The sequence below is a fragment of the Toxorhynchites rutilus genome, chromosome 2 (assembly GCF_029784135.1).
Source record: "Toxorhynchites rutilus septentrionalis strain SRP chromosome 2, ASM2978413v1, whole genome shotgun sequence".
NCBI classification, from domain to species: Eukaryota; Metazoa; Arthropoda; class Insecta; order Diptera; family Culicidae; genus Toxorhynchites; species Toxorhynchites rutilus.
In genome coordinates, this window is record NC_073745.1 from 99,049,796 (window position 1) to 99,074,376 (window position 24,581).

The 24,581-nt window shown below is 38.1% G+C and overlaps 1 protein-coding gene across 4 annotated transcripts in view; it reads right to left on the reverse strand.

Moving 5' to 3' along the window:
* LOC129771710 (calcium-transporting ATPase type 2C member 1) overlaps nt 1–24,581 on the reverse strand; it is a 188,331-nt gene that overhangs the window by 149,302 nt on the left and 14,448 nt on the right. The window contains exon 1 of one of the 4 annotated variants that reach the window (XM_055775658.1): nt 9,679–10,149. The exons of the other annotated variants lie outside the window; for them this stretch is intronic. Coding sequence (XP_055631633.1) covers nt 9,679–9,705 — 27 coding nt within the window. The 5' untranslated portion in view covers nt 9,706–10,149. Of the gene's footprint in view, nt 1–9,678; nt 10,150–24,581 lie in introns of those variants that run through there. 4 annotated transcript variants of the gene reach the window in all.

Below are 24,581 nucleotides of genomic sequence, written 5' to 3' on the forward strand. Positions count from 1 at the left end.
AGTGCTGCCAATACCATATACAAGTTGGAACGAAATCTTGCATAACTGAAACTCTAAGAAATTTGTCTACTCCCACAGTTTGAAGTCATCACTGGAATCTACATAGTGAAAAAGTTATTTTTCCCCCAATTTCTATTCAAGCGCTCCGAGTACATTACATTTTAACTCTTTGTGGTCGTTTGTCTGCTCTCAGCCACCACAGCAAGAAACCAAGCTAATCTTATATTTTTCTTAGCCAAGTATCAGTTTATGCTTTTTCTAAACGAAGCTTGATGTCTAATGTACCTGTTCACGGATCAATATGGTGCTCATATGAGTAATAGATAACGGTACTTAGTATCAAACAAAGTGGTCACCCACACAAGATAACGCACAGTGCATTGAATGCATAAGAATGTGGAACTAAAAATCGTAACAGCAGAATTTAGTCATTGTGACACTTTGATATGATGGAAAAGATTGTACATAAATATAAGAACTACTGTTTGCATAAATGTCTCATGTTATTTGAATAATCGTATAAGTGTCTCAAGCGACAAAATCTTTGTTCAACTAATGTGAAAAGTTCTGATAATTTCGGATACGTTGAAATCATTATTTGAGTAAATACTGGTTTGAATTATGTTGAAGTAGTTGTTTTTAAAGAGCAGAATAATTGTTTGTATAAGTGTCTTGCTTGGATGGCACTAACGATCCAAGTGGAACTTTTGCCTTCTCAACTTAAGTATTACTTGCATCATTTTTGATTAGCAGTACTTAGTCGAGATTTCTATGCCGAATAACACGCCTTGAATGTATTCTGGAGTGGCAAGCTCTAGAATACGCGTGACCACAGTGCAAGTCGGAAAAAAATTCTTTGATGAAAAATCCCCCGACAAGAACGGGAATCGAACCCGAACCCCCGGTATGATAATGTGGGACGCTAACCATTCGGCCACGGGAGCACAATGTGTCTTATGTCATCTGAATAATTTATGAAAAAAATCTTTGTTAAAATTGAAAAATGCTGATCTTTTCGGATACACATTGCTGGCATTAATTATACATTTATTGCATTAATGGCATAAGTGTCTCATATTCAACGGATAATAAAAATAAAATTATGTATTGATTATACTTCATATGATTTACTTTTGGAGACTATTTCGAAAGAATTCGCACAAAATAAAGTTCACAAAATAAATAAAAATATGTTTATTTTTCATAATCTCGCATGTATCACTGCTTTTTCAAGGAAAAATTATTACGACCAGTACGATACCCATGCCCAAATTTAATACGACCTCAAAGTGTTAAATGTGTAAATTTTTTGCCGAAGCTAGGTGTATTCATGGATGAAGAAAGTTTTTCACGGCATCCTCTCTCCGCTGTGCTCATATCCGTAGTTCTAGCCACTACTACTCTACACGGACATCGTAATGGTGGGTAGTAAAAATCAGCTCCAAGTAAGCTAGCAGAGCAAGAATCAGAGAAAAAAATAATCTGACACACGAATATAATCCATCGTCCAGTGAGAATGGGTCGCGTTTCGTTAGGACATAATAGTCCTCCGTTATGCTTTACGTTTTTTTTCTTCTTATTATTATTACTTTCCCGAGAATGCATCAGTTGGCCCGGGGGCGAGAGCAATGGCTGCCATTTTACGGCGCATTTGGAGTGAAGACAACTTCTCGCACAAGGATAATGCACTGAACTCGCCATAAGCACATCGCACACTGTTGGCAATGTTAATAGCGATATAGAGTAGATAAGTGTGCGGTTAACGTAGTTCGTGACGGTGCATTTCACTCGGCTAACATGGACGACGCGCGGAAACACAAACTGCGAGAATGGACTGTGCGGATCCGTTGATTGAATCCATTCCGACGTTGTTTGGTTTTCCAATTTGACCACGTCCTCGGGTTGTGTCTCTGTACTGTACTCCACACGTTGTGTTTGCGAATGGGCATCTTGCACTATCAAAAGTTCCCATTTCCGGCCCCCCTGAAGTGTATTACAGATGTGTAATAAAATGTCCAATTTATTCCTGGGAAAGAAATAATTTGCCATCTGCAGATGAAAGGCGATGACGTATCGAGCAATGGCTACATGAGGAAATTTGATTCCCCATCCGCACGGTGTCTGCTTGGCACGGTTTGAGATGGGATAAGGTTTTCTATGATGGAACACCTATCGTGAGCATCTGTGGATTAAATTTTATCCTTCATAATGTATACTGGAAATTTTACTTCGTCAGACGAAGGCAATAAAGGATGGATGATTAGTTGCACCAAAAAAGCACTAAAAGTGTGACGTTGTTCTGATCGGACAGGTCAGAACTGTCACTCCAAACTTTCTAAAATGAGATTGACGGGTTATTCCGATTTTTACTGCGGTGGCAGTAACAGAAAACCAGCGGAGTGTATCGATATAACTTTCAAAAACCTCAACCCTTATGATCCTACTTTATACTTCTCGGATGTTGATATTTTTCGAAATGGAGCATTGTACTAATTACTCGAAACGCGTGTTGCGCCATGTTGTACGGAATAAAAAAATCGTTATGGAATAAAACTCTCTATATCAGATAACTCTCTATATCTCTATATAGACTGCACCCAGAAATCCGGATCGAAACAAAATGATGTAGCAAAATTGAACGTTGGGTTACATGAAAAGCAAACAAAATCAATATCTTCATAATATTTAAAGTTAAAGTTAATTTAAAGATGCTGAATATTGGAGCTCGTTCAGATTATGTGAAGATATTATCATGTACATGAAACCCTTCACCAAGGAAGAATTTGTTCAAAACAGAAAAACGTGCAATCCAGCATGATTCGGAGATGCTGTGGGAAAAATATTATCAAACAACTGATAGCAGTTACAACATTGGCCCCCATAACAGCAGCAAAACTCAATTATTTTTTCACGTCACCCTGTCGAGTTTTATTGAAAATTTGATAATTGAAAACAGGACATGTAGCAGATCTTACGATAGATGTTTTGATATATACTATAATAAGTTTAAATCACAACGAGTAGAAATAGTAAAATGAGTGAAAAAGTTTACGCATGTTTTGCGAGCGAATGCGAAATTAAATTCTGTATTATGAAAGCTTTCTTCCGGCTTTAGTTCCCATGAATGTAACCGTTGTATGTAACATGTAGTTGTGTGCAGTATACCGTTAAATAAAGACGAACAACCAACAACAAATGAAAGTTATTTGAGTAAAGTTTTCCCCAAAAATACTAAACCACACTTGAAATTTGAACTTATAGTCCAAACCTTTCCGAACTGTCTTTTTTATCGTTGTTTTATAACCAAAAAAAAAACTCTTTTTTAATTTCTAGGGTGGTATAATTTTCTCTTTTTTTATTCTTTTGTTTTCAATTTTCAATAGTGTATAGACTACGTCATATTATGGTCTCCGTTCTATTTTTGAAGGTCTCTTTGTTCATCACAAAATCGTGCACTTCTCGGACCTCATTGAAAGCGCTCTGGAGTCGATTTACGAAACGATTCATATGCCCATGGAACTCGTACGATGTGTTGGCAACTGGACGGAAAATGCCCTTACGTCCGCAATTGGTATATGTTCATGAAAGCGGTCGCATATCAAGGCATATCGAGGTAGTCTGGTCCAGAGTAACTTCATCGCATGTGCAGTGCTATTGCTTCGACTGAAAGAGATTACTTTTTATTCTCCCTTGTTTAACACTCCTATACTCGGGCGAAAATGTAAGCGCGGAGATGTAAGGTTTTGAGCGTTGATACCTTCTTGCCGACTGGACGAACTGGTATGATAATCATTTCATTTGAAGGATCGAATGTCTAAGCGTTGTATGATGGTTGCTTATTGATCGAATAAATTGTTTCAATGCTTAAAACTGTTTCGAAGGCATACGATAATACAGCAACCTTCTTGAAATTTCATTTCAGTTGCGATTGGACAGGGGTTGAGGTATGATGCAGGATGTGTCGGCTTGCCAACCTCTCTGTTTCACTTTTGCTACCGCATGGAACATGCAAATTTTTCGCATGTGAATGCACCCGAAGGAATATGATTTCACACAGATTTTGCGCAGTCGACTGGGTGTTCCCAAAATGCAATCGTACTCATACGCACCAGTTTCTAATTTGCTACCGTGTGAAAAGTACATAAAAAATTGTTTTCTCGCGAACACCAAGTTACAGAATAAGATTTCGCTCGCATTTGTGCAGTCCACTAGGTGTTTCCATGATGACATCGTATCCAAGCGAGAGAATATGATTACGCATACAGTCGAACAGATCACAAGGCGATTCTCAAACACAGACTACAAATCGAAGTGACCTGACGAAATCGAAATTGGGCTTCATCTGGTTTGGTGTGTCATCGGATTAACATCGGTTGCGGGCATGCTTCGAGCGAGGGCAAACTGCCTTTCTCAGGCACCAGCGGAGTTTAGGTTAAGTTATACAAAAAAGCCTTTCTCAAGACTAGAGACGAATGAGCTATAAAGTCTCTAAAGTCTCTATAATACAGAAAATGAACCGAACCGGCTGTGCTTCAGTTTCTTTTTTGCTACCGTGTTGAATAGAAAATGCAAAATGATTGACTTGCGAATGCATTCTCAAAATTCTGTACAAAGCTAGCAGAACTCAATCAGAAGAGAAATAATCACTTTGCTTCTCAAATATAAATGACACTTGATTAATTTATAATTGTTGTTTGCTGAGTTTTTTCGTGATGAAACCGTACCAAAAGAAAAGAAAAAAGTACTGTTTGAATACATCCATGCAATTGCGAAAACAATACTATCGAATCAACATGTATCATTTAAGCGCAAAAAGAAAATAATCATTCATCCATTTATTGAAATTGAGATGCAACCTCAAACTAATGATTACTGAGCCAACGGTAGCCCTACGTTAACCTTGGGGTTGACCTCCAGTTTTTTTTACATAACATATAAAAAATTGGAGACGGTATAATTTTACGTTTTTAAAACATATCGTGTTTTGAGGAATATACTTTTTTTAAATTTTCTTGCTTTTGACCACTTGACGGTTCGATAGTGTTACATCAAGGTGTTTGGATGAGATGAACCAGCCTAATAAAGACAAAAAAAAGTATTTGGATGAATTGTCTAAAAGATGTTTAACTATCTATATTAACTATACCTATACGAAAACTTCAAAAATGGATTTGTTTTTTATGGTTAAATTTTTAATACCTTTTACATCTAGAAAGAGATTGAAAATCCGGAAACTTTTCATCAGTCTAATATTTTCAAAGGCAAAATCTGCAAAAAAAAATTAGATCACTTTACTAGAGAGATAAATAATAATAAACACGGTTCTAAAATTTTTCGATAATCAAAAAGGCACCCTCAAGGTGAAGGTGGAAGGAAGCCACAAATGGCTGCCACAATGGCGCTCATTTCTTTCATTTCCCTCCCCTCGCCCGAAAATCAATGATTTTGCGGAACAATGTGTGTGTAGAAAATAATCGTTTTCGCAAGTTATATCAACCAAACTCTAATCGATTACTCACAAGATATTGAATTTTCATCTGCCGTAGCAATGTATAATTAAAAACGTCGGAAAACTCGAGCTAGTGCTCTGAAAGGTAAATTTGCATTTTTCAATTTTCCGCAATGGTTTTGTTTGTATTGGTGAAAGCATCGTTATTTTTTGGACACTGATGCCAGACAACATCATCGTAACAGCTATAAAAACCACTCCATAAAATGTTATTCCTGAGCCATAGCGTTTCATGTCATGAAAATCGATAAAATAAAATTTTGTTGATATCAATACAATTATTATTTTTACGTTTAATGGGCCTATAATGTATGTTTTAGCAACTTTTACATTGGTTAAGAAAATTGTATTGCAGAGCTCGGAACACTGCCACGACTGCCTCTACTGGCAAAAATAGTAAACGGAAAAGTATTACATTCAATCAAACTGCCTCGGCCAACGAAGAGAAGGGTTAAAGCTTTCCAATGTGAATATGTGAAAAAAATACGATCAACGAAGGAAAATATTCAGGAATTATCAACATCGAGTTAATGTGCAGAAGAACTTGTTAATACCAAAATAGCCCCAATTCGCATGTTATATAAGTTTGCTCATGTTACGCTCGCGTATGATCAGAATTTTACTTCATATGCAAGTACACCTACTATATATAATCATATTAGCTGACCAGGCAAACTTGGTTCCACCAAAAATTTATTTTTCGTTATCACATCCACGTTTTCTTACTAAGCGCTGTTCACGGGTCCAATATCAGAATTATTCATTGATTGATCTTCTAATCTACCCTTTAAAATCACTATTTACTATAAAGTTCCTAGTACTTCTACCAAAACTCGACATTATAATATCAGATTATTTTCAGACACAATTCTCGTTCAAGATTTTTCAACCACCTGCAAATAACATGTTTCTCCGTTACGTTACATGCCAAATTTGGTTTTATTTGCTTGATTAATTCTCGAGTGATGCAGAAATTTGTGTTTCATTTGTATGGCAGAACCAGCACCCCTCCTTCCCCTTAAGAGAGAGGGGAGGAGTATCTAACCACCATAGACTCATTTATTGCACCCTAAAACCTCCACACGCCAAATTTCATTTGTTCGATTAATTCTCGAGTAATGCAGAAAATTGTGTTTCACTCCACCCCCTTCTCTAAGAGGGGGCTGCCGTCTCGCTACAGTAAAAACGTTTTATTGTACCCTATAACCTCCGCATGTAAAAGTTGGTTTTATTTGCTTGATTAATTCTCGAGTAATGCAGAAATTTGTGTTTCATTTGTATGGCAGCCCCCCCTAAGAGAGGGGTAGGGGTATCTAACCACCATAGAATTATTTATTGCACCCCAAAACCTCCACACGGCAAATTACGTTTCATTTGCTTGATTAATTCTCGAGAAATTTAGAAATGTGTGTTTCATTTGTATGGCAGCCCCCCCTTAGAGAGGGGGGAGGGGTCTCAAACTGTCACGAAAACCTTCCACGGCCCAAAAAAACCCTAAATACCAATTTTCATGTCGATCGGTTCAGTAGTTTCCGAGTCCATAAGAATCAGACAGACAGAAAGACAGACAGACATCACTATATTTATATATATATATATATATATATATATATATATATATATATATATATATAGATTTGTATTTGTTCATCGGAACACATCGTTCATACATTTTACTTCAGTATTGAATTGTTTTTTTTTAAATGTATGTAGACTCGTGTCAGTGAAGCGCCACACAATCTGACAAGTGAATTGATCTATTTACATACCAAAATCAAAACTCTGCTCTTCTCTCACAAACACTATTACCCCATGAAAAACACGTATCTGAAATGGTATCGTTCCACCTTCACCTTAAAGGACAAAAATTTCAACTCATTGGAAATCACAAAAAGCACGTTGCGCAGTCTTTTGACGAAAAAAAAAACAAATAAGTTCTGCGATGATGGCATTTTCAAGTTGCGTGAAGGATGACGAAAGATTGCGTCAGATATTATTTTTTTTATCCCATTTATTTATTTCTCAGGCTCATTAGCATTTTATCTGTAACAGAGCCGGGTTTTTATCGTGTACCTGTACATAGGTATATGTTTCTATAAATTGTAAATTACACAGTAGTGGCAGTAGCCATTTAGGCGTTAGGTTTTTTTTGTTCCATTACATTATGGTAAATTAGTCTGTAGTAGCCATTTAGGCGTAAGGGTATTCTATCTGTTCTTCCATTTTTCAGCAGACCGGACAGCGGAGACAGTTGATATTGATCATTGTTGGGCTATTTATAGAACAGCAGCCCGATGTTTCTTGCAGAGCAGAGCAGTTGTATGGATGAATCGATCTTTGTTCCACCGTGGATCGATTTCCATAGCTGATGATGATTGCGTGGACGTAGTTATTCTATAACAACACAAAGATGGTCAATTGAGGGCCCTGAGTTTGAACTCACGATCGATCGCTTAGTAAGCGAACGCGTAACCAAGTGGCTACGAAGACCCCCTAAACGTCAGATATTAGGCACTGACTAATAATCTATTAGTTTGAGCAATGTAGGTGTTGATCAAATCAAACGTACATGACACCACACAACATTTTAATATCGATGTTTTATACCACTGATGTCTTGTTTCGCTTCAGCTTTTCTTCGATGATTTTAAACTTAAAATGGAATTTATGCGCAGTTCAATTACTTTTCCGATTTTTATTCAAAAAAAAAAATGAAGAAATGTCCACGTGGACAACAGGGGGAGGGGTATAGAAAATGTCCTCGCTTGTCCACGGAGGGGGTGTCTAAATCGTCCGAATCGTCTCACTCTGTAAAAACATTCATTCATGTGCCCTTGGCAGTACTACAAAATATTTGCACCAAAGAGTTTCGTTCTTAAATTTCTATAATGTTTGTTCTCGCCGGCAATAATTTTGAAGTCCTATGTTAACAATGCGGTTGTATATTGGACACCATCTTTCTAGTTTTTTTTTTTATTTGAAAGCCCGATTCTCGGTAAGATTTCGTGGTAAGGCGCTTCATTGTTCCTGTAAGCTGAACTCAGGGCAACTTATTACTTAGTTGGTTTGCCGATAAAAGGAAAACAATGGATGGCACAGCCAAGCCAGTTCCGGTATTCCAGCTATTCCAGCTACCCGATATCACAGCCAACAGCCGACTACTCTGTGTATATCTTATTTTGATTAATCTCCTCAATAATGTAATCACCGAATGATTACTTCTATTGGCAACCTTCCGTTTCGGATAGAACGCCGTCGGCAAATATTCTCCAGCACAACCCAACGGAAACGAGACCCCCCTCTCTTTGAACAAAAATCATCATCAACGTGCAATGCAGAGCAGCAACATCAGCTTAGTAGATATATAATGTAATAAATAAATAAATGAATTATAAGTGCACTCCCATTCCTGAAACGAATTATGATTAATGGAACCTCATTCCCGTTATTATGGTGGCTCAACTTTTCGATTCTGGGGCTGACCCACGAACGTTGGCTTTTTCCGTTTCCCATCAATCGTTGCTGAGTGACTTCTAGAACTTCACACTTGTTCCGATTCTCACCTACCACCAGACCGAAACAGGGGCGCCAGCGGGACGTTGCGAGATGTTGGAGCGCCTTATAGAACTGTCTTACCTTGGGCGGCCGTCGCCGCCACCGCCGCCGTGAACCAAAACCTTCACTTTCGGACGACATGGAACGCATTTCAAACAGGAAGGCGCAAAAACCACCTGCGGTAATGAATTCTAATGAACGTACGACGCGTGTATGTCACCATCAGTGTGTGACGAAATGATAGTTCCACTAAGTGGTCCCGGATTGGGCCACCTCCGCCAGCTTTTCGTGTCGTTGTCACCATCGTCTCTATGGAAACGCTAACGGCTCGCTATCTATCGAGGTTATCGCGGGGACATTACAACACACCAATTTCTGGCTTCTACTTTGTAAAATTTCACCGAGACACTAACCGACCTTAATTACATTCGCATACCGCAACAACACAAATACAGTACCCCACACTACTCATCCTCTCGGGATCGATATTACCATATTAGCGCTGAGGTTCAATCAAAGTAGAACCGAATGAAACCTACAACGAGGAATCACGGCTGACAACAACAACAACAATAACAAATTAACAAAACCATGTACTTGAAACGCATATTTACTTTTTCCGTAGTCTTGTCATTCATCATGACGCATCGATGGATTGAACTCTCTGTGGTTGATTTTTTTCTTCAAACTCCCGCACACTTTTCCCCCACTGAGGCACACACACTTTACAATTCAACCCTAATCCCGCAAACGGAAACAACTCCGGCAACTCTCAACAATTAACTTTTAACGAGAATGTTACTTCTTTGCATCCGTCGTCGTTTTGTGTATTCTAGAAAGTTTCACTTGAATTTTTCACAGCAGCAGCAGCAGAATAAAAAGCACACAAACGGAACGAGAACTCGACCACCACATGGAATGCGGCGAGTGGGTGGTGGGAGGTGGTGGGAGGTGAGATTTCCTTCCAACCCACTATGAAGACAACCGATGCCCTATTTGTTGTACCACCCCGGATGGTACCATATCCTCGCGCACACTCTCTCTACCGAAGAAGATTCGCACACGTCGACCGCAGAACTACAAATGTCCTGCCGATGGCGAAGCTCACGAGAAGCAACCCCCCAACATTTCGAATCCGAGTCGTGCCGAAAAAGCTTTCGCTTTTGCAGCACAAATACACCCCGACCGGCGGAAGCACTGCGCGCATGTGTTTGGCTTTTGGGTGCCGAGGTTTTGTTTTTTCGATAATCAGCTTCGTTTGTGTGAGTGAGTGAATTCGAATGTTAAACTGAGAGAATGAGTTCACGACTTTCCTTCGTAATTCCGGCACAAGGACAATCTGAGTCGATAGTGAAAATCTTGTCATCTTTGTGTAGATGAAAGAAAATTGTTTTGATTTTGTCGTTTTCGTTGAATGCCTCTCGTCCACATTACCCCCCCCCCCCCACCAACAAGGTAGCGGCGGAGTTTGGATTGGTAGAAATGTTTTTATTCCATTTCCGGGGGTGGTATTATTGTTCCGCACAGAGCGAATGTTCTTTTGATGTTAATCACCGTAACATGTAAGCTAATTTCCAATTAACTTGAACAATCAAGCTGCGGTGAGGATTTTCTCTCTTTGCACGAATGATATTCAACTGCCGGAAAGGTGGGCTAACAAATTGAGTTCCACAAACAGATCGTTTATGCGGTGAACTTATGAGAACAGTGTTGAAAAACTGAGTTTAGTAAAAAAAAGAGTTTGTTATGAAAAGTGGAATGAAAACTATTTGTAATATTCATATTATCCCGATTATCCTAATTTTCATTGGTGTTTGGGTGGAACTTCTCCACCGTGAAGAATGTAATCTGATGGCTACACTTGATAACACGACACATCCCGCACGCAAACAACACAATATTACGAAATAAGCAGTAATGACTACCGGGTTCAAACCTTTCATCTGAATATCTGAAAGTTATTGATGTTTTTTACCCAAAAACTCATGATTTCAATTTTAATTTACTCAAACACAAAAAATAACATAGTTTTCAAATCACGTATTATATAGATTGAAATTTTTTCTTTCAAATTCCGTCAACAAACATTTTTTATGTTTGAAAGAAAGAACGACAAACAAATGAAAAGAGCGGGTTTTATGAGAAAAAATATCAATAACTTTGAGTGGAGTTGAGGTATTGACAAGTTCTGCATCGCAAAATGTTTGTATTAGTAAGTTCTGAGACTCTTCTAAAGACAGTTTGTATGTTTTTTTCATGGTGACCCTAACGTAACTTAGAAAAAAGGCGCTATATCGGTTATTTCAAGAGATATAAAAATATTTGTTCTACAAAGATGTTTCAAATAAATAGCACTACAACATTTTCGAACTATGTTTACCTCTATCTAAAAAAATAAGAAAGTTATAATTTTTATTTCATCGACAATTTTGGTCACCCTATTTTTGATAACATAAAAATAAGCGCTCTATCGTATGTAACAACTTTGTCGAAGACAGTTTTTGTCTAGAGAATAACTGTCGAGTTCTAAATGCTAATTTCCACTTAAATACATCTCCTGGACCATTGTGCAGTGTTACCACACATACAGATTTATCTGGAAAGGTACAGATGTTTCTGTTATTCTTGGTACACCTTCTGTACGGTACAGGGTACAGATTTTCGTCAAAAAGTACAAATTGGTACAGATTTTTTCCGCGTGTTAAATTTCTTACATTTGAACAAAGCAACATTAAGGTACCTGATGACTATTGCGCCGTGTTTGCTTTTTTGGCGTATGTTTTGCCCCAGATCAACAGATTGAATCGTTTGTTCCAGGCTGAAAAACCTGAATTCGCGAAGCTACATGAAGAGCTGATAGAATTTTATTTGATCATTCTCACTAATATCTGCGAGGAATCTTACATTGTTTCAATGTCCAATGCTGTTAAATTCGAGGATCATTTGAAAAGCGACATGAATTTTCAGGTTGGAATGGCAGCAGAGAAACTATCAGAACAATAAACAGCGAAAGGCAGATCATTTTTAAGGATATTTGTCGCCGTTTTTTCGTGGAGTTGATCAAGCAAATGAGAAAAAGATTCAATTTTGATGATCCGACGCTCAAAGCTGCGGAAATGTTAAATCCCAGAAACTTTTCCAATTTCACAAGCATTAACATTGTGATGAAGGCGTTTCCAGGGTTCTACGAAGGGAATATATGAGATCAGGAGAATGAATTCCGTACCCTAAAGATAAAATTACTCCGTGAGGAAATCACAGTTTCAGAAAACGAGCATGTGCAGGATTAGTGGACAAAAATTTGATGCCTAAAAAGAATGATCGATCGACGGATCGCTCGCATTTTCGGCGCTTCGATGCCTCGTTTATAACGTTCTCACTATGCCCCATTCCTCGGCAACTGTCGAACGATTTTTTCAAAATATTATCAGAACAAAAATAAGTTTTAAAATCGGCTCAGCAAAGATACGATGAACGCTATTTTGAGATCAAAAGATTTGATTAAATATCGTGGCGGCTGCTCGAAAATTTTAATAAATGATACAATGCAATCTAGATTCAGAAAAACTATGTCTAAGCATCATTAAACACACGAACTGCCGTTCTGCGCGTAGTTGTCTATGTTAAAAAGTCAGCAACTGAGAAAAACGCATTCAAAGTTTTCTAGCATATTTGTCTACCAAAAGCTTTAAGCATTTCGGTTTAGCAATACACTGGGTTTTCCATAAGCAGAGAACTTCTGTTTAATGAAAAGATTCCCTCATTTGAATCAATTAATCTTGGTTACAGGAATCACAATTCATGGTGGGACATTTATGCCTAGAATATTAACATGGGACAATTGAACTTGATGTTGTTTTTCGAAATACTGAGAACAAACTATTTTTTTTAGTGTTTTTCCGAAAGATTATGCATGTAAACATCGTTTTATGAAGAAGGGAGTGATCTGTAATACTTTGCATAATATAAATTTCGATATTAGACATTCGCATTCGTGTTCTGTTAAACTTTCTTCTTATTTATTTGAGTATTATTTCGTTATTCCAAACCAGAAATGAGTACATTGGCCCTACTGAAAGCGTGGCATAAAATTATTGTACTTGAACTGATTTTTTTATATGGATCTACAAAAAATATACGGTGGGACAGTTATGAACAGAATATGAACATGGGACAATTCAACTTGATGTTTTTTTAATGCTGGGAACAAATTATAACTTTTTTGTGTTTTTTTCCGGAAAAACATCGTTTTATGAAGAAAAGTGAAAATTGTCAAAAAGTAACATGGGACAACTATGCGTAGAACGGCAGCGAACGACTTGCAAATGTAAATGTAAATTTGTAGTAAATGAATTGGGTATGAGAAATTCGATGAGAAATCATCGAAAAAAAATCGAAACACTACTAAAAATTGAAAAAATCTAAAAATTTATAGCAGTTCCGATCTATTGAATGAGTACAGATGTATTTTTTTTAATGAAACATAAAACTTAACATTTTTTTAAACATACCTTTGAGATGCAGTATAAAAGTTTTTTCCTGGAACGACGAAATTGCACTCAAGTAAATCGGTTAAACGGATCAAAAGTTCTTCTTCTTCTTCTTCTTCTTCTTCTTCTTACATGGCACTAACGTTCCTAGAGGAACTTCGCCGTCTTAACGTAGTATTACTTACGTCATCTGTATTAGTACTTAGTTGAGATTTCTATGCCAAATAACACGCCTTGGATGTCTTCTGAGTGGCGAGCTCTAGAATACGCGTGACCACAGTACGAGTTTCTTCGACGAAAAATTCCCCCGACCAGAACGGAAATCCAACCCTAACCCCCGGCATGTTAGGTGTGACGCTAACCCCTCGGCTACGGGAGCACCCGGATCAAAATTTACAAACTTTAAAAAATGAGCGTATGGGTAAAAAAGATGATTTTTAAGACCACCCTAGTTCAGAATGAAGAGAAAGAACTAAAAGAACTATGAAGAAAAATACTAAAAGTGTGTTATATCTGTGATATAACCCCAAAGTGGACGTAGTTCTACCGTTGGCTTAGCAATCAATAAGTAACAATCTTGTAACTCTTAGACATTTCATCTTTCGAATAAAGTGATTATCATACAACGCTCAAAAAAGGAATCGATTCCTCCTCAAAATTCCCAGTGCAAATAATACTCCCTTTCCTGCCCTCGACAATTGGAATCATCGGTCGGTAGCGACATTTGTGAGCATTCGATAATAGAACTGCTGTTTTTACCAAAAATGCGGTTCCGTTCGGCTGGTGGCAGAAAAGAAATGGGATTAGGAGAGAAGAGCATAGTGCTTGGCGAGCTAGCGAGACCATTCTCATGTCACTTCGGATTTCTTCCTCTTCTTCTTTTTGTTGAATTATAGAGACTTTAAACGTTCGCAGTTCATTCGTCTCTTGCGTCTGAGAAGGGCTCTTGGGGAAACCCCAATCCAACCTTTTTCTCCACCTGCCTTGACAAAGACACTTCATTGTCGTTCGACGCGCGTCAGCAAACCGTGTCTGCCTTCATCAAACATCAAACGACAATCCTGAAATGGATTTCCCAGCAGGTACCAGTTTATATACAGATTTGTGATTTCAATAGCCTGTTTTCAAAGTAATTTTTAAGCTGTTGAAACATGTCTTCGGGCTAATAGTTATTGCGCATATAACTCTTAGACATTTTATCTTTTGAAAAAAATGATTACAATCTGGAAAATTGGAAAAGAATAAATAACGCTCAATGAGGAATCGATTACTCCTCGAAAATACCCAGAACAAATGATACCCTTCTTCCCAATAATAAAATCATCGATCGATTGTGACATTCGTCAACAATTGATATTAAAACTCCTGCTTTTATCAAACAATATGGTTTCTTTGATATGGTGGAATATTCTCCACACCATATGTCGGTTCTTCTATAGAGAAATGTCTCTGTGTACATCCACACTATACGATTTCTTGAGAAGAAGAGAGAGTGCAGTCGTGACAAAACACGAACGTAAGCCAAACACTCGGTCAACCAGAATATCGTTCAGACATAGGTCCGAACAATCTTGTCATAACAACACGAGTATTCCCAGGTATGTCAGTCGCATAAATGCTTCACAATACTTAACACCATATCAAACATTTCATTTGTTCATTTGTCTTTAGCTATGAGAAGGGCTGTTGTGGAGAAAAACTCTACTCCAAACTCTTTCTCCACCTGCCTTGAAAAAGACACTTCATTGCCTTTCGACGCGCGTCAGCAAACCGTGTCCGCTTTCATCAACATCAAACGAAGATCTGTTGAAATCCTGTATTCAAATCAATTTTTAAGGTATTGGAACAATTTTTCGAGTCATTAAGCGGCAAGCATATAACTCTTGGACATGCTATCTTTTGTTTAAAATGATTATCATACCATTGCGTTGATCGTATAACATCGTAAAACAAGTAAATGTGTTTCCGAGCAGGCGTCAGCTTATGTGCGGATTTGTATGATTTCAATTGCCTGTTTTCAAAGCAATTTTTAAGCTATTGAAACAATTTTTCGAGTCAACAACTAACAACCATACAACTTTTGGACATTTTGTCTTTCGAATGAAGTGACATCATTTAGAAAAAAGATGAAGGGTTGCGCCCAAAACGACAAATGGTTAGTGGTACAATATGTACAAATTGGTTACTATAAACAAAATATTTTAGTAGCTATCAAAACGGTCCATTTGAATTCTAAATAACCCAAATTCACATAAGTTTGATGGATATGAAAAATTTGTTGGAAAACTATGAGTTGATTTTCATAAGAGTCGCTACTTCCCGCAGCCGCAGCTCTCTTGTGTCGTGTCCTGTTATCACAGATCGGTCGCTTTGCACTCCTGTGTTCGGTTTGATGGTTTATGGATGGTTATCTTCTCCTACCTTATTTTTTCCAGCATTTTCCGCTTATGGATTTCTCTTCACAGCAACAGTCGTCCCATTTGCGAGGCGCGCTCTGAGTGACTTCAAGGAAACCACACTCCGATGGGAGAACACTGAGAACACACGGCAAGGTTGATTAGTCTCGTCGTGTCGAACGTGTAGATATATGTGCGCGGCGAATATGCTCAGCTGCTCTTCCACCCTCGAGGGTCGCGGACACCGAAGGCTGTCTTTGTTGGCAGAAGATGCTTTCTCCATTCGCCATTCGCATCCTTGGTTTCGCTGTGTAACCTTTAGATAACACCACCATTCAGCAGCGGCAGAGAAAAGTACTACACAGACGAACGTCTCCTTCGTGCACGACCTTTCGAATTCATATAATCTTCGCTATTCAGGCGAGTATTAGGCGCTTTGATGAGGGGTCATTGTATTGTTTGGATTTGATTGGGTGGAACAAGCATTGTCAAACCACAAGGGGAGACGCGCGAGCAATCGAGTGTTTTCGATGAAACCGTGGGAAAATTGTTTATCTGTTGAGGTTTTTTTGTTGGGAGTTTTCAATATAAGTTTCAATACAATGGGTTGTCCTGATTAAACGAGACACGATTTAATGAACTCATCTATTGACATGGCTGCATAACTTGCAAAGCTCGCATTTCGAGGGTAGTACAGAAAACGTAAATGAGTAAACGTAAACGTAAATCATCATCGGCAGTTATCATATGAGGGGCTTAGAATGAAAGGGGTGTAAGTGATTTGATCGATTTCTCTACATCGACTCTCTCTTTGGGTCATAAATTAGCTGCAAATACATTCCCAGCTGTATTTACCAATGTGGAAAATAGGTCAGAACCTCATCTATCGGATTCTATAGCAAACTTAAATTGGAAAGTTTTTGCAGTTGATTTATTAACTAAATAAAAAGTTGATGAAGAGAAATCGATCAAGTCACTTACACCCCTTGCATTCTGAGCCCCTCAAATGATAACTGCCGATGATGATGATGATAATGATGAGGATGATTTCACATTTTGACTATCAAAATTTCTGAAAATCCAAGATTCCATCAAAATTGTGCGTAACTCCATATTTTTTCAATGTTCATTTCAATTCAGAATATTTAGGTTTGTAGTATTACCTGCGTCATTTTTATTCGATGGTTCCAATTTTTAAGAGCAATTGCGATTCGAGAGTCTTCCAACTTGCAACCAGTTGGTGGTGGCGACCAGGAAACTCAAAATGATCTTTCTCAAGGCTAAGAGTTCAGGTTAGGTTTTTTTTTAAATGGCCTCTTTCAAAGCTAGAGGCGAATGAAATCCAAAGTGTTGCCTTCTTAGGTAAACCATTGAAAACCTTCACCATTACAACTCGAAATTCCTTCGAATTATGTTTTGTCAAGTCGTTTCCAGTCCGTGGTAACATAATCACATCACTTGCCTCAGTGAATAATGATTCTTTCCCCTTCCCACTAACAACTATCTCTCCCATGACAATTGCAGGGGAGCCACGCTGTAGGGCGATCTCTCTGGCGGTAAATATCGAACTTACATTCCTACCCTTTCCCAAGGACGTGGGCGATTATTTATTTGTTAAAGATTGAATCACCGAAACATGCACAATAAGAATGTATTGCTAGTCCCATGTGTCATCGAACTTGAAGAGAGTGCTGGTCGAAAATAATCTAACGGCCAAAAACGAGTTTTGTTGGATTTACAATCAACAATACCGGTATTTTTCCAATGAAGAAAAAAAATGCACATCAAGTTCGCTGCCGTTCTACCCATAGTTGTCCCATGTTACTTTTCGACGATTTTCACTTTTTTTCATAAAACGTTGTTTTTTTTTATAAATCGTTTATTTTTACAGGCTCAGTTACATTAGTTTAAAGGAGCCGAATTCTTAAATGTATTTTTTAAAACTATACATATACAATTTTCCTATGGTTAGTAAGGTGGAAAACCGATTTACTCGAGTTTAGAAGGGTGACATATTCTTTCAGGAAGGGGATGGGATATAAGGGAATTGTTACAATGTTGATGATCACACTCAATTCTTAAATCTATTCGTATATCTATTGTATATTTACATTTCAACTTATTTTATTGTTTATACCAAGGGGGGCAATCGCTCGCAATGGATGAAAAGGAGGGTATGAAGACATAGGGACAATCACACACGAAGATCGATAGCTTTAAGGAAAACATATATTTGGGACATGTAATCAAGGTCTAACCGAGCCAACACATCTCTCACCAGTACATTGGGCTGTCTTCCTCGGGCCCGAAGGGAGTTTTCTAAATTCGATCTGGCGACAAGATACACCTCGCACGACCAAACAACATGCTCGATGTCGTGATAACCTTGACCACAGACGCAGAGATTGTTGCTGGCAAGATTGAAACGAAAGAGTAGCGCATCTAACGAACAGTGATTGGACATGAGTCGGGAGAAGGTGCGAATAAAGTCCCGACTCAAGTCCAGACTTTTGAACCACGGTTTGAGGCTAACCTTAGGGATAATCGAGTGAAACCACCGGCCCAATTCATCTTCATTCCACTTTCGTTGCCAGTTAGCGATGGTATTTTTGCGGACTAAAGAATAAAATTCATTGAAGGCGATTTGACGCTGATAAATATCGCCTTCAATTGCACCTACCTTTGCTAATGAGTCAGCCCTCTCATTACCCGGAATGGCGCAATGTGAAGGGACCCAGATAAAGGTAATGACATAACAGCGTCTGGATAAAGCACTCAAAATTTCTCGTATTCTCTCAAGGAAGTACGGCGAATGCTTTTCCGGCCTCACTGAACGGATAGCTTCGACAGAGCTAAGACTATCCGTTACAATGTAATAGTGTTCAACAGGTCGTGAGGCGACGCTGTCCAACGCCCAATGAATTGCTGCCAATTCAGCAATATACACTGAGCAAGGATTCTGAAGACTGTGTGAGGAGTGTTCGTTGAACACTCCAAATCCTGTGGACTCATTTATGGACCCATCAGTAAAGTACATATTATCACAATTGATACCCCCATACTTTTCATCGAAGATCGTTGGAGCGATCCTCGATCGTTGGTAATCTGTATATCCATGGATATCTTGCTTCATGGACAGATCAAATTGCACAGAGGAATTGATGTAGTCAGGGAAACAAACACGGTTGGGAATATACGAAGAAGGATCAACCTGCATGGAGATGAATTCATTATATGAACTCATGAATATAAAACGTTGTTGTTATGCATAATCTTACGGAAAAACACAAAACACATATAGTTTGTTCCCAGTTTTAGGAAAAAAACAACATCAAGCTCAATTTTCCCATGTTGATATTCTATTCATAACTTCCCCACCATGTATTTTTTTTGTAGATCCATATCGAATAGATGAGTTCAAGTACAAGAATTTCATGTCACATTTCAGCAGAACTAATGCACTTATTTCTGGTTTGGAAGAACGAACTAATTCTCAAACAAATAAAATGTTTACCAGAACACGTGTACACCTTGTTAGCGAATGCCTCATACCAATGAGATTTATATTCATTTCAGATCACTCATTTCTCCATAAAATGATGTTTCTATGCATAATCTTTCGGAAAAACACAAAAAAAATATTGTATATCAAAAACACAACATCAAGTTCAATTGTCGCATGTTGATATTCTAAGCATAACAGTCCCACCATGAATTTTTAAAACCGTAATCTAGCATGATTGATTCAGTGAGGGGATCTCATCACATTTCATTAAACAATAGTATAGTGCTTATGAAAAACCCGGTGTATTGCTAAATTGAAATGCTTAAAGCTTTTGGTAGACAAATATGCGAGAAAACTTTGATTGCGTTTTTCTCAGTTGCTGATTTTGGAACATGGGACAACTATGCGTAGAACGGCAGTTCGGGAAGCCAAAGGATACATTCGAAGTGCGTTGTTTTTTTTTTTGAGGATATGCTGATCTACGTCAGTCCTTTTATGAGTAGCTTCTCGCAAAAAATCTAGTGGAAAATTCGAAGTTTGTATGGAAAAAGCAGCACCATGTAACACTTGAGATGCTAAAGAACGAGATTAGAAATCACTTGAACATCAGAGAGTACTCCAACGAAAGCGATCGGGTTGTCCGGCGATATTCCTGTTTGAACGTCTGATTAGATCTTTTGATTAGAGAAGATTTTGCGCTGTTAATAAAAAGGGCTCTGAATTCTGAAGGCGATCAGTGTCTTGAGTACATTTTAAACCTTTTTAAATATGCCAGCCCGGGAATTGAATCCAATATCCAAAAGTTTCTACTTAGAGCATAACAGAGATCTGCTACATCAGAAATAATCGATATAACAATCTAATGAAAGATAGTTTACGACAATTCTGAATGAGTTATCCCAATTCTAGTTTCTCTTCAGACCCTACATAAAAATTTCATTGTGTGTCAGTTTTCTGCCAGTGTTCATTATTAACATTAGTCCAGGCCCACGAAACGCGCGCTAGGCTCAAACTTTCGTATACAATGCTCGTATTTTCTTTTGACGTAGGATTACGTCCTTCGGGAACATATTGGGGTACAAATTGAAAAACGAAAATCGAATATATTATGTAACTAACTATCGAACAATTGAAAAATCTCAACCCCTATCCAAACGGGCCTGATTTGTCGAAATTGACGTCATTTCTTTTTCGCGCCCGTTTTGATTCTTTCGTTCACCGGCTAGATTTAGATAAAAAAAAGGTAACAAAAAACTAAAAAAGTTTAGGCATGATTTTACAATAGGAATATGAAACAATCGGATAATGTGTATGATACAAATCATTACAAAACTTGACATTGCAACTTAAAGATGTAGAACCCTAGGTTGATCACTTGAAATGTAGTATTATATTATAATGTATTATTGTGTAGTAAATGTAGTATTATATTATAGTATAAAAAGAATTTGAGTGAAAAAAAGTGGATTTCTCATTCACGTTCAACGCTCAGATCGGCAAACATCTGGATGTTTAGTGTGCCAACAACGACTTTCTTCACATCAACCAACACGACTTCATGCGATAATGGAGGCAATGAAGGCGAAGCGCATTGCAATGTTCGGCATGACAACATCCAATGTATCAAACCCGCTATCCGTCGTTTAGCTCTCCGTGGTGGTGTCAACGAAACCCTCGCAAACCGACGCACAGAAGCCGAAGATGCCAAAGCCATAGAAAACAGCAGTGACTTCGAAAAACAGGATCGCTGCCAAAAACATCCGACTGAAACATCACATTACTACGCAGCAAATTCCGCACAACCCATTCAATCATTCCAGTCTTTTTCAGGACTATCGATATTGCTTTGAAACGAAAGAGTTTAATTTATTGCTTTCCGCTTATCATAAAAATATATAAAACTATGATCAAAAATACTGTTTGGTTTTGCTTTTTCTTTGACCAGGTGCAATTGATTGTGGAATATTCGTTGGGGAATTTTCCAATAACCGACTCATTCAAGTAACTGTCTATAAGTATTTTTCTGTCATTCTCTATGCCATCAAACCTAATGCGGATGTACGTACTGTAAGTACATTTAGTAGATACACACAAAATTGACAACCGTGTAGAATTGATTTGTTTACAAAATCCATTATCTAAACAGAAATCCCGGGTTATGTTTGGCCGATTCGTAAAAGCAATCTTTGCTCTCATATAATCTTTGCTTTGCTGTGGATTCGATTCTTTTGTTCTTCGACAAGTCAAATATTTGCATAACAAGCGAGTGGGAGGCGCCTATATTGCACATACCAACTGATATAAAAGGACGTAGCATTCATGGATTTCTCATTCTCATTCAACGCTCAGATCGGCAAACATCTGGATTTCTAGTGTGCATTGAGTTTTCCACATCAACCAACACGACTGGATGCGGCGAAGCAACCAAAGGAGAGGAGCGAAGCGCATCGGAAATAATTTTTGTTGTTTCTAGTGTGCATTGCTGGTACTCCTCTTCACATCAAACAATACGATTGAATGCGGTAAGGGAGGCAAAGGAGGCAAAGGACTTGATAAAGGAAGAGCGTATCGCAAGGTTCTGCATGACAATATCTAGTATATCAAACCCGCTATCTGTCGTTTAGCTCGCCCTGGTGGTGTCAATGAAAACTTTAGAAAGCCGGAGATGCCAAAGCGGAAATATGCAGCAGCGGCTCCGAGAAAAATACCGCTGCCAAACAACCAACAGAAGTGAATTGTTGTTTTTGTTGTTCCATAAAGTTTTACGCGAGTAAAAATAGCGCAATATATGTTCTCGCTCTATGAGCGCCGATCCCGTAAACGTGCATCGGAGCTGAAAGAACTTTCTGTCGCTGATACCGCGAGCTCGATTGTAACACTGGTGGAGTGAACAAAAAAATACCCAACAACTAAACAAAACGGCCATTTTCAGGGCCACATTATCAAAGAGTTTAACAATGTAGTTTTTCAAACATATCCAAAATCAGTGTGCAACATATAGCTTAACGCAATCCTACGTCAACTATGCGATCGTGTCTCGGATACAACCTTATGTCACTTTTTCTTTTTGATTAATGTACAATACAATAATAAAAACATCATCATCATTAGTACGAACATGGCAGTTTGAGATACCTTTTTAAATTTGTTGAGGCAAATATTCAGACCTTTTGTTCATTCGAAGCAGTAAACTTTCCATCATCAGAAGGGCTTCGTTGGTTCCTTTCACATTGCATAAATGTATCGAACTGACGCTATGGCGAAGCAGGCGTTAAGGTTGTGTGCCACATAACAATTTGAGGAATATCAAGCTAAACCATAGTGAATGTCGTGCTGGAATATTGTAAGTTATTTGGGTTCGTGTGCCAATCGCAAAACTACGTCCTACAAGGATGGCATTTGTGCTAATCTTGATCATAATGAAGCAATGCAACTCTTTTCGAGGTTATTCAGATTAACAGACAGAATTTATTTCGTTTATTAAGTCACCAAGAAAGTAAATGTCGTTCTAGAATTTTATATGTGATTGGGTTCCGCTTGCCAGTAGCAAATTTTTTTCTACTACGGATAACAGCTGCGCTTATCATGAGCATGAGAACGTAATGCAACTATTTTCGAGGCCAGTAATATTAACAGAAGCGTTTCTATCGAGAATAGCGAAAATGATGAGAAGTGTTTATGTTCTTAGTCGGTTCAGGCCATCAATGTATGGCTCTGTAAGCATGTTATGTTGAACGCTTGTTTGGTGCTGGTTGGTTTTCGTTGTACGAACGATGTCTAGAAGTGCGATTCAAAACTGAGACAATACTAAATAACATGTAGCATGACATTTGATACTTGCAAGTATTGCCATTGTTGTTGTTTTCATTCGGCGCCAAAGAAAGATTGATGTAGTTAGGCGTCGTGCACAAATTACGTAACGCGATAAGGGGGGGAGGGGGGTCGAGGTTGTGTTACTTTTTGTGTATTAGAGATAGGAAATTGCGTTATGTAGGGGAAGGGAAGGGGGTCCAAAATCCGGATTTCTAGCGTTACGTAATTTGTGCACGACGCCTTATGAGATGTGAAATAATGGTGCTGGCACAACAAGTATATGATCGTCTGAAGCCGAGTGTATGTTAATTGCGAAATAGGCCACCGGAATAACGTTAGAGGTAAATTTTCAATGCATTGACATGAAACAAAGTGCGACTTGCGATCAGCTTGTATAATGTTCTGCGAGGGCAAGAATTGTCGTCAACTGATTCTGCAATAAAAACCATTTCACGGGCGACCAATTCATTCTATGAAACAGTTATTTCTAAAATTTGGCAGCATTTCATATAATTTTTTTTACAAAAATTTACGAAACCCCGTTTACAAAACAGATTTTACGTGGGAAATTAAATTAACAAAACACTTAAACTTTGCCATTGTTGCCGCACGTTTTATTTCTCTGGGTATCGAATTGAAAAATTGTGTTCCTTTGTATAACAACGAGTTCTGCGACCTACTGAATATAAAGATAGGTGTTCTTGCATCATACGCGTTTCTACTATTGTATCCACGAGCATCACTTCCTCTTTCAATTCGATCACACACATATCGAGGTAGCATACCGTTTAAAATTCTAAAGATGAACACCATTACCAAGTAATAAATTCTTTACTTCACAGATAGCCACTGTAGCGCGTCCAATATCAAATTTGAGGAAGTGTATATACTACATCTTTAAATCAAACGCATGACCTTATTTTGGGAACGCTGGAATCTCGTTAATTGTGTATTGTTTTCAAGGAACAGGATCAACGAGCAAAAGTCTATATGTTGTGAGATCAATGATTTATATAACTTTATTTTACTATTCACTGTCCACTCTTTGATCAAACGACACAAGGTCAGAGTTTGAGTCTGACTGCTCTTCTGACCCTTCGAATACTATGGACCGCGGTACACTATTTTTAGAATTTAATAATTTTTTTCAATAATTTCCATAGTTCATTGCTTTTTTTCTATATTATAGTGACTTTCAACACATTTCGGCTGGTTCGTCACTTTTACTTTCATTTTTTTGGAAGAATGTCGGGAGTGAGAATTGAACTCGTGATCTCTGCGTGAGAGGTATGGATGTTACCACTACGCCAGAT